At 44.7% G+C, this 11,571-nt stretch overlaps 1 protein-coding gene across 1 annotated transcript in view; it reads right to left on the bottom strand.

The window, feature by feature from the left end:
* Nucleotides 1-4,072: 4,072 nt before the first annotated feature.
* The window catches only part of LOC131758429 (protein sel-1 homolog 3-like), a 106,623-nt gene continuing 99,124 nt past the window's right edge, over nt 4,073-11,571 (bottom strand). The window contains exon 24 of the mRNA XM_059066507.2: nt 4,073-4,323. Within this exon, the coding sequence (XP_058922490.1) occupies nt 4,184-4,323 (140 nt within the window). The 3' untranslated portion in view covers nt 4,073-4,183. The remainder of the gene's footprint in view (nt 4,324-11,571) is intronic.

Raw genomic sequence — 11,571 nt, 5'->3', positions numbered from 1 at the left:
ACATACTTTAAATTAAAAAATTTTCTTGGTAAAATCAAGTGAATTCATTGTTAGGTTAATTACTAGACTTTTTATAACTGTATTACTATTATAAATGAAATAATTTAATGAAATAATTTAATTTACAATATTTACTATTTTATTAAATATTTGTTTTTAACAAATATAATTCTTTAATATTTTATCTTTTAGTTATTTGTTGGTGTAGGAAAATACTATTTCTTTCCCCCTTTTTTTTGGCTGTGCCACGTGGCTTGCAGGATCCTAGTTCCCTGAACAGGGATCAATCCCGCACCGTTGGCAGTGAAAGCATGGAGTCCTAACCGCTGAACCACCAGGGAATTCCTGAAAGTCCTATTTTTTTTTTTTTTTTTTTTTTGTGGCCTCTCCCGTTGAGGAGCACAGGCTCAGCGGCCATGGCTCACGGGCCCAGCCACTCCGCGGCATGTGGGATCCTCCCGGACCGGGGCACGAACCCGTGTCCCCTGCATCGGCAGGCGGACTCTCAACCACTGCGCCACCAGGGAAGCCCAGTCCTATTTTTTAATTGACATTTTATCCTGCAACATTTTGGGGCACTTTACTGGGACTTCAAATAACTCACAACTTGGCATTTCCCTCTATCAGAGAGTGGAAAGAAAGACTAGCATTTCCCCAGTTCCCGGGGGCTTTACAGTGACTAAGCAGTAGATGAATTTGGGGGTCTCTCTCAAACTTGCCAAAATAAAGTCATTATGAATGAAGAGAAGCAAGTCCAAAGCATGGATAATAAATTCAAATACCTACGTGGGCTCAGTTTAAACAGCAGGGAATAGTGGAGACTGGGGCAAAGCACAAGCTCTGTCTAAAAGGAGCAGACCTACTCAGCTTCAGCTAATTCTTACCATGCAGCAATGAAAGCCCAGTGTTTTCACATCTGTAGATTTTTCTAGGAAAAGCCTCAAATCATTGATTTTAAGGTAACAACTTTATCAATTTTTAAAAATATTGGCTGGACCAAAGACATCACATCTGTGTGCTGGCTCTGTTTCACATCCACAGGGCTGCACCCTCTGGTCTAAGAATGTCCCAAGGGGAGGGGACAATAGGGAAGTAACTGAATATCATCTCTGGACCCCATCCTCCCATTCCCTTTTTCCTCCCCAACCCCTACCCCATTGTCTTCACTGTGCAGGGTTCTAGTCCAGCTAGCTTGGACATCAGCCTTGTGGGAACTGAGTTTAGAACTTGAGGAGAGAAGATGGAGGTTGAGGCTGGACCCATATCATACTGCCTGAGAACTCCCAAGAGAACAGGAGCCTAAGCTGGGACAGGACTCAATAGGTGACCTACTGGCTTCTCCTGAAGTGCTTTGGCACTGGAACCACACAGCTCTTTCCAGCATCAGCTGGGGTGAGCATGTTTGGGCAATTGTCTTACATCAAGACGACTCACACAAGTCCACATTCTGGACCTGAACCAACCTTCCATGGTGTTTTAGGTTGGTATTATGGGCTGAATTGTGTCCTCCCAAAATGCATATAATTAAGTCCTAACCGCCAGTACCACAGAATGCAGAATGTGACTGTATTTGGAGACAGGGACTTTAAAGAGATCATTAAGGTAAAATGAGGTCACTAGGATGGGCCCTGATCCTATAGGACTGGTGTTATAAGAGGAGGAGATTAGGACACAGACACACACACAGGGAAAGACTGTATAAAGATACTGGAAGAAGACAGCCATCTACAAGGCAAGGGAGAGGCCTCAGAAGAAACCAGCCCTGCTGACACCTTGATCTTGGACTTCCATTCTCCATACTGAGGGGAAATGAATTCTGCTGTTTAAGCCACCCAGTCTGTGCTATTTTGATATGGCAGCTCTAGCGGACTAATATAGTTGTGTTCTTGTAAACAGATTCTGAGTGCAGGGCTGTGTGTGAAGGTTTACAGGAGCAATGTCAGGAAATCCCGTGTGAAAACAAGGAAGGCAGAATTGGGCAGAGGAAGAAATCGAGCTATAATGAGTGTGCCACCAAGGTGGTGTTCTGGAGCTGGGATGGCCCTTCAAGGACTGTTCCAAATCGGGGAAAGGGGCCTTTGTTTTCCGACATCAGTCATTGTCAAGGTGAAGGAGGGGTGGTTATTTTGCCCCCCAAAGAACCCTGGGTAATGTCTGGAGACATTTTTGGCTATCACACCAGGGGATTGGGTGTGTGCACGTACACTGGGGGAGTGGGTGCATGGGCTACTGGCATCTAGTGGGTAGAGACCAGTGATGCTGCTGCCATACATCCTAATTCCCAAGACAGCGCCCACGACCCCCAGCCCGTCACCAACAAACAGCCACCTGGCCCTGAATGTCAATAGTGCTGAGATGGAAAAAGCCTCCTGACATCAGCAAGCACTGAGCTGCTCTGGCTAGGATTTAACCTCGGGCAGACCCCTCCTGCTGATGGCAGTTCCCACTGAGGGGTGCAGCTGTGAACCTTCAGCAGCCTCTGCTCCCAGCAGCTGGGGAATGGGTGTGTTTGCCACGAAGAGGATCTAGGCAGACCAAAAAGCACTTGATCTGGCCCCTCAGACTTCTCTTTCTAATAACGATAACAGCCAACCACGTTCAGGGCACTGTCCTGTGAGTTTTACATATGTTATCCTCTTAAGCCTCAAAAAAAGCCCAAGAGTTGGATTTTATGGCCCCTACTTTGTAAAACGGTAATCCAAGACTCAGAGGGGTTAATCATTCACCCAAGATTACTGAGCTAGTACGCTACCAAACCAGAATTTGAATCCGGGGCTGTCCGACTCCAAAGTCTGGCTCTTCTGCAAGCAGGAAGGACAACCTTTCCTAAAACAAGAGCAGTACACACAGCATACAGAGGAGAAAGAGGATGGGCCGCAGACTTAACCCAGAACGGATAGAAATCCAGCCTTACAGCAGCCAGAACCATGAAACGATGGCTGGTACTGTGCAAACATTTCAGGGGCCAGACCCTGAGCTCGGGTTTCCTGGAGAGAGGCCTCCTGCCACCTCTCTATCCAGAAACGTTAATGGTTACCAGAATTAATCCCTCAGATGAGGGGACTTTTTTTGCCTCCTTGAGGAGAATGCAGGGACCTTAGGACTTTGTGTGATGACAACAGTAACCTTGAAAAAGGAAACAGTAACTATGAAAAAGGAAATAAAGACACTTCCCAGGAGACAATGGTATAAAAATAATTTTTATTTGCTACTGTAAATAAAGTAGTGCAAAGAGTTTAGACCCACAGTATTGCAATTTATTTACCTTAGCAGCGTACAGTGTAGACAGTCTGCTCTTCCTCTTCCTCCCTCTCTACCCGTCCCCCACCCCCGACCCACACCCACACACCCACACCCACACCCACACCCACACACACACACCTCTATGCAGCCGCAGGCAGGAAAAAAGGGTGGAGAATGAGACTATGAGTTAGAGGCTTGTTTCCTGCGTACTTCACCGCTGCCAGTCTATTCTAATGGGTAATTCATGGAAAAGACTAGACTTAAACACTAAGAATTTTCTAAATGTTATTTTATGGATTGCAATTGAATGGTAAATGATATCCAACAGTGTCATTAAATGATTCGGAAGCACTACAGCCCTAGAAAAATTCAAGGAGAAAAATGTAAACCCAATTTACAAAGCCATCGCCTTCCCTGTATTTCCAGCCTTAACCCATTTACTTCAAGGTGCCTTAGAATTGCTGGGTCTTGGATGTCACATGGAAATCTGCCCATGGGACTGCGAGGGGTAGGGCAGTGGCAAACACACACACCAAATATTATCTAACTGGTAGAGAAGTCACCATTTTCTGTTTTTTAATAAAAGGGAATCAACAAGGGGCTAAGATTCTTAAAATACATCTCAGTGTATAAGGATTCGGATACGCCACAAGGCACACTCTGACTCCCCCATTCACACAGTCATTGGAAATGGACATCCGCAATGACCCACTTAACCTCCCTGTGATCAGGATGCTCCTTGTATTTGTTTGATAACCTTTGGTATAACCACTGTCTGCTCTGGATATTTCTTTGATTAAAAAAAAAAAAAAAGACACCAAGTGCAAAATTCACATCCAGTTGACAAGACATTTAAGGTGTATAATGCCCCAGCCCCAGCTATCCAATACCAGCTGTTGAAAGGATTCTCTCTCATCTGGAGAGACATGGAGTGCACAGTTCACCCCCGTGGCTCCGGGTTATTGGTGACGGTGGGCTGGTCCTGAGCAGAGGCATCTGCAGATGGAGTCACAGCTGGACTTGTAGTGGGGGCAGTAGGGTCTGGGGGGGCCCGGGCTGGTGTCGCATGGGAACCGCTGGCTGCAGAGACACATGCACAACAAGTGCTGAATATTCAGAACTACGTGCAGGACACACAACCACACCTAGACCCTTGCAAGCCAGGAGAGATGCTTCTAGACTAGTGGTCCTGGCACTGACTGGATGAGCAACTTTGGACCCATTATCTAGGTTCTTTGGACTTTGGTGTCCCCTCCTATAATGTGGCACGTTGAAATAGATGTGCAAAGATCTGTGGAATTCTAAGTCCTGCATTTATTCTGTGACTTTACAGGGGTGTGTAAATATTAAGAAAGAAAGAAAGAAAAGAAAAGCAGGGGAGAGGAAGGGAGGGAGGAAGGAAGGAAGGGAAGAAGAAGGAGCTCCTCGTCTATGTTTCCTATGGTCATATCTCTTTTTTTTCACCTAGTGTTGATGCAATGCAAGCTCTGGATTACACCAATCAATCAGAAAGAGTGTTGGCTTTATTCACATTCTGATTCCATTTGGATGATATGCCAAATTTGATTTAAATTGAATTATTTAAGTAAATGTGTATACATTTTGGAAAACATAATTACTAGGTTTAATTGTTTTTCAGCCTACCTTTAGTAAGGAGGTTGAACCACCATAAAGGTTAGGGAAGCTTATAAAGTTTTATCCTTATGTCAATAGTTTTCAAGTGGGGATAATTTTGACTCCCAGGGGACAGCTGGCAATGTCGGCAGACATTTTTGGTTGTCACAGCTGGAGGATGGGGTGCTACTGGCATTTAGTGGGTAGAAGCCAGGGATAGTGCTAAGCATCCTAAAATGCCTGGGCCAGCCCCCCTCCTGAACAAAGAATGGTCCAGCTCCAAATATCACTAGTGCTGAGGCCCACACACCTGCTTTATGTACTAAGGCCGCGAAGTATCCTGTCCATAAGTTTGTGGGCTCTGGGACCCAGATGCTCTCCCCTTTATCAATTATGTGACCTTGGACAATTTACCTACTCTCCTCTGCCTCTAAACAATGGAGAAAATAAGAATATCTGTACCTTATTTTGCTCTTATAAGGATTAGATGAGTTAACATATATATGGTTCTTAGAACAGTGTCTGGGTCACCTAGGTAACTCAACAGAGGTTAGCTCTTACTACTAGTGACCTGGTTTACCATGGAAATGTGTTCATTTATCAATTTCCGAGGCCTTGCTTGCAGGACTGATGAAAAAGTCGGGGCGTTTGTTTCTGGGATGCTTATAGTCCAATTTTAGACCCCAGTAGCCTATGAAAGTAGCCAAAACTTTGAAGCCAGAAAGCCCAGAGTCACATGGTCCTTACAGTTACCAGCTGAGTGATCTTGAGCAAGTTACTGAACCTCTCTGAGCTTCAGTTTCTCTATCTGTAAAATGGCAGTACCAGTTTGCAGGGGTGTGTGACATACAGCTAGCACAGTGGCCATGGTTTGTGCAAACAACTGCTAGTTTGCCTTTAAGCAGTGCTCTTAAGCTCAGCAGTCTTTGAGTCTCGTACAATTTTCAGTAGGTGGGACCATTTTTAAAGGTTCCCAAATGTCCATCCTGAAATGTATCGACTTATAGAAGATGCCATCACTTGTTGACCATCTGACTTCTAGATAAGTTCTTCAAGATTTCCACCTGCAAGAGGCTCTACTAGGAAATTCTGGAATGGGTTCCAAAGCCTCTGACCTATTTGAATACATAAAGGAATTCTCCAAGGAACCCCTTCCAACAGCTACAGAAAACCTTGTGAATCCAGAGACTGTTCTGAAAGAACAGGATAGTGGTAGCGGTGGGGAGGGGACCCAGGTGTTGCATAATGATGTGACGCTTCTAGGTCAAAGCCATCACTCTGGCAGGTGATCTAACCACGGCAGGGACCATGAGACCCAGTGATGCGGTACAAAGACCATTTGCTGGAGTCAGGAGACCTGTTCTGGGCAAGTCTCATTTATCTACCACTAATAGGTGACTTTGGGGTAGATACAGAATGGCAGACATTTCAGTCCTAAAATGCTTGAATCTCATAGGCTTTGGCTTCCTCATCTGTGAATTGAGGGGCCTGGATTAAATGGTGTCCAAGACTTCTTGGGCCCTAAGAGGTATCTTTCTGATGATTCTCTGAGGAAGTTAATGAAGTACTAAGGCACGTAGTTTTCCTTTTCAAGCTCTGGGAAATGTTTAAATCACCATGGTAACAATAGAAATCAGCAATCAGTTTTCTGATTAAAACAAAAAAAGTGCCACTGTGTAAATGTAGAAGGAATGCATAATTAGCATCTCCACCACTGAAATCTTCTTGTCAGAGCATAACAAAAACGCTCGATGTTTCGGCAGTAAGTTTGTTATTATCCACGTGAGAACTCCCATTTCCAGCAGCAGTTTGCAATCACTGGACAAACCCCCCAACAGCCCGTCATAATTTTTTTTTTTTTTGCGGTACGCGGGCCTCTCACTGTTGTGGCCTCTCCCGTTGTGGAGTCCGGACGCGCAGGCTCACCGGCCATGGCTCACGGGCCCAGCCGCTCCGCGGCGTGTGAGATCCTCCCGGACCGGGAGACGAACCCGCGTCCCTTGCATCTGCAGGCGGACTCTCAACCACTGCGCAACCAGGGAAACCCCCGTCATAATTTTAAAGTGGCCTCTTTGTCTCCGATCACCTGAAATCTGTCCTAATTTGATTACCGGATTAGAATCAAGGTAATGAGGAAAATCAGTGTGCTGCTTAAAAAATTAGAGGGTCTATTCCTGAGTCAAAAGCGATTTGGGGATTCTTTGCTGCTTGAGGGACCATTTTCTGTACATTAGTGAGAATAATAAAGAGCTGGCCCTAAGCTGGCAGACTGCAGCCCATGGGCCTCAGGTGGCTCGCTGCCTGCTTCTATATGGCTTGCAATCTAAGCATGGTTTTTGCTTTTGAAATGGTTGAATAAAAATCAAGAGAAGAGTACTATTTCGTGACATGTGAGAAACAGATGAGATTCAAACCTTCCTGTCCACGCTAACGTTTTATTGGAGACCAGCCATATCATTTGTTTTCCCGTATTGTCAATGGCTGCTTTTGCACTGTAGTGAAAGTTGAGTAGTTGTGACAGAGATGGCCTCAAAACCCCAGATGCTTATTATCTGGCCCTTTACAGAAAACACTGGCCAACCTCTGTTGTGGACCCACTGCAGGAGAAACATCTGCTTGCCAGCTGACCAGATGGGAGCACAGAGGAAAGACGAATAGGAGAGAATATATTGGGTGAATCCAGAGATAATAGAATATTTACCAAGATGAAGGGGGTGGGGTGGGTAAGGAGGTGAGGGAGGGAAACTCTGGAAATCATATGCTATGAATAAGATCTAATCTACTTCATTTGGGCCTCTGGATCCAGCAGGGACCAGTCCACGTATAAGATCCATGTCATTTAAACATTTCTTATGAGTAAAGATACCGGGAGGGCAGCGAGGGTAATGAGATAGGACAAAAGTAAAATCTCACCATTAAATCACTCTGACTTTAAGGCTGCTGCTTTTTGCATGAGTACCACTTTGTGACATTTTACTGTAATTTTAGTACCTCATTAACTGGAAATGTAGAGGACAGGAAAAGAGTAGGAAAAGGTTTAATTAATCTTGTTCATATCATCTTCCTCTTTTTAAAAGACCACTTGGCTAACCACTTAGGCAAAAAGGATGAGTTGGCTTAAATTATGAATGTTTTGAATAGGCTGACATTGGTTTAAAAGGTGACCACGTCGTGCCCAGAGCTGGGAGTTTTGCAGATCTTGCTCTATACTGTGTATTCTATTTAGACATAAAGTTTACACTAACACGAGGAAGGCAGGACTCTCTCTCTGAAGCGGTCTTTTACATTTTCTCCCTCTATTCTTCCCTTTACCTTCCGCCAGGCAGCCAGTCAAGGCTCCATGCCTTTTCAGTCTCAGAGGAGACTTGTGGCGGGGGGACAGAAATGGAGATGGTTCTAGACATACTTTACTTTGGGATTTTTTGTTTTTCCAAAAGCCTGGGTCCATTAAAGCAATTATGCTTGGCATCCTTGACAGGGAGGGGGAGAGGGAAAGTGCTTTAGAGATGCAATGAGGCAGGGAAAGGAGGTTTCTGGAGTGTGGGAAAGTTGCTGAGCCTGGCTGTGGGTATACCCCAGCGGAGCCCTCACCTTGCCCTTCAGCAATCTGAGAAAGGAAGACCTGGCAGAAAAAAAAAAAGGCTAAGGTGCTCAGCTTTGGCAAAGACAATGGGACTTGTAGGTGACCCAGAAGCTGCAAATCCGACGGACCTGGAAGGATGGCGTAGGCCCAGGGCAATGTGTATTCTGCTATCAGACTGGTGACCATCTGAGTGGTTAGTGCTACCAAAAACCCAGGGACCTTTGCACGTCCCTGGGAGGCATCAGCTTCAAGAAAGACTGAGCTGCCTGGTAGTATGCAAGCTAGGAATCAAAAACAATTCCCTCAAAGGAAATGAAAGAGATTTTTTGGCATACGTAATATTTTCTGTGGACTTGTTTTGGTACACTAGCGAGACTAGTCAGTATTTTTGTTTAGCTGTTTTTTAAAAAAGAGTTTTATGTTTTAGAAAGAGTCCAATAGCATAGAAAAGCATGCTAGGCTCTGGTAGTGGTGTCTGCTACTTACTGAGGTAAACCAAGCTCTTTAAGCGTTGGTGCTACCTGGTGTCAGCGTGCTTTAATTGCAAGTAAAATGCCCTAGAGGGCATTACTCCTTAGGAGCTACCAGGCTAACATTTCTTGAGTTCTAAATACTTTACTCAGTGTTCTCTCACTGGGGTCTCTCAACTACAATACGACATAGGTGTACTACTAATTCTGCTGTTTTAGAGAACAGGAAACTAAGGCACAGAGAAGGTCCCTCCCTTGCCCAAGGTCACACAGCTAGTGACAGGCCAGCATCTTAGCAGTCTGTGCTGTTAGCTACTGTCCCACACGGCTAGCCTTCTGAACACAGGACAGTTTACTGTGGCAAGCGTGGTGAAGTGTTGACTATATATCACAAAGCCTATAAACTCAGGAGGAAAATGAAGGTAGCTGGAGCTGAACACAAAATGGATGGACAGCTCAATTTAAAGGTTTGGCCATAAATCATTCGTTTTTAAACATAGCTGACTGGAAAAAATGCAAGTCGCAAAATGACAGAGATCCCTAACTTAGAGCGCAATCCTCCTACACTCTCAAATCCTGTCCCTCTCTACTCTGGCAGTCAGCTGCGGTCCTGTGCCGGCTTAACCACGGCCAGGGTTACCGCCAACATCTACTACGTCCGTCACCTTCCCACGGGGTGGCTCATGGACCAGGGGAACCAGCTCCTCGGAGAGACGCCTGCGGTAGAAATTCTGCCCGCTGAGGGACACCTGCAGTGCTTCTCTGCTGCTTTTCTATGCTTCCATCCCCCTTGCCCCATTGTCCGATCACTGATGGAGTACCCTCTTATTTCAAAGTCATTGACAAATCTGCACTTATATGGAGGACTTTAAAAATACGAAAAATAGGGCTTCCCTGTTGGGGCAGTGGTTGAGAATCCGCCTGCCGATGCAGGGGACACGGGTTCGTGCCCCGGTCCGGGAAGATCCCATATACCGCGGAGCGGCTGGGCCCGTGAGCCATGGCCGCTGAGCCTGCGCGTCCGGAGCCTGTGCTCTGCAACGAGAGAGGCCGCAACCGTGAGAGGCCCACGTACCACAAAAAAAAAAAGAAAAATGAAAATAATTTACTACATATTTTAATTCAACACTAGTCCTAACAGGGCTGGTAGGTACCACTGTAGGGGCACGTTTTGGAAATATGTGGAGACTCCTTTTTTTTTTTTTTTAACTTCTATGCCCTTACGACTCTAAGTGTGTGGAACACCATCATGAATGTAACCTGAAACCTTGTGAGAAATGCAGGATCTCAGAGGCCACCCACAGACCCACTGACTTAGAATCTGCATTTAACCAGATCCCTGTGTGATTCCTGTACACACTGAAATTAAGAAGTGCGGGGCTAGAATTTACTTATTGAAATACATATTATTTTATTATAGTTACTTTCTTTTAATTTCTCCTTTATATTGCTGTTTAGGGCATTATTTTTAAAACTAAGTGTGTAGGCAGATTACTTGTCATTCATTTCAAGGTACCAAAAAAATGTGGTAAAAAATACATCTTATGTAAGGGGACAGTGGGCCCGCGGCAGATGGTAGCCACTGTTTTGGAGCATCGTAAGTGTGAAAAAGTTCAGAAGTCTGCTGCCCTACATCCTTCCACGGACTCTATTTTGTGATTTGGGGCAGACCATGGCATTCCTTTAGCCCCATGTCTTCATCTGTAAAATGAAGGGCATAGAATTAAATTATTTTTAAGATCCTACCCAGACTTCTCCAATGGTCACTGAAGGGAAGAGGTATGTACAGGAAGAAGCAAGTGAAAGAGTTTGAAAAAAATGAAAAACAAATGAGTGAAAGAGCAAAGGATACATAGGAAGGGGAAAGTATATCAAAAGGCAGGAGGGACAGGGAGATGGGAATGTGGAGGGACTGATAATGAAGCTATGGAAAAAGGTAAAAAAGATGACTTCTGATAAAAGCCATTCCACCAGCCCATGAATTTTCATGGCTACCAGCTGGCATAAAATCATAAGGACAATTTTCAGCTCCTCTAACAGAATTGCATTTGTAATAATCATAACAATATTTCTACAGAGTAAAAAAGACAAAGATAATTTGAAATGGAAAACACTGACAAGATGCAAAATATATGCGCTATACCTGGGAACAAATTTAGGGATGGGACAGAATTTGCACAAGGAAAACTTATCAGCCGGCGTGCTACAGGGCATCAAACCTGGAAGGGCTTTTGATGGTTCCTTGTTAACCTCCTCAGGTAAATGACTCCATATTAGCCTCTCGGAACAGTGGCTTCTGTCTCACCATGAAATCTGTGCTGAAATGCACTTCTTTTGCTTTTCTTTATCTGCTACACAAATATCGGCTGTGCCGATGCTCAAATGCCATGTACAGCCCTAATGTGTCCATTTGTAAATGTCCCTGTTGGTCTTCGTGAGTGATACTGTCCTTCTGTAGCTTCCAAGATGGTTGGGAATTGGAATTCTCCCCTGAGAGATGGTTGCAAATTTGAGTACCTACTAAGTGTGAGATCATAAATGATGGGACCAAGGCCTTCCTCTGACTCAGCTTATGGTCTCATAGGGAAGATAAACATGACATTGAGAGGGTTTTATATGCCAAATAAATACAACAGCTAACACTGAACTACAGTAGTCATT

Source organism: Kogia breviceps, chromosome 6, assembly GCF_026419965.1.
Source record: "Kogia breviceps isolate mKogBre1 chromosome 6, mKogBre1 haplotype 1, whole genome shotgun sequence".
Classification (NCBI taxonomy): domain Eukaryota; kingdom Metazoa; phylum Chordata; class Mammalia; order Artiodactyla; family Physeteridae; genus Kogia; species Kogia breviceps.
The sequence above is the reverse complement of the archived record's forward strand: the minus strand, read 5'-3'. Positions and strand labels throughout refer to the sequence as shown.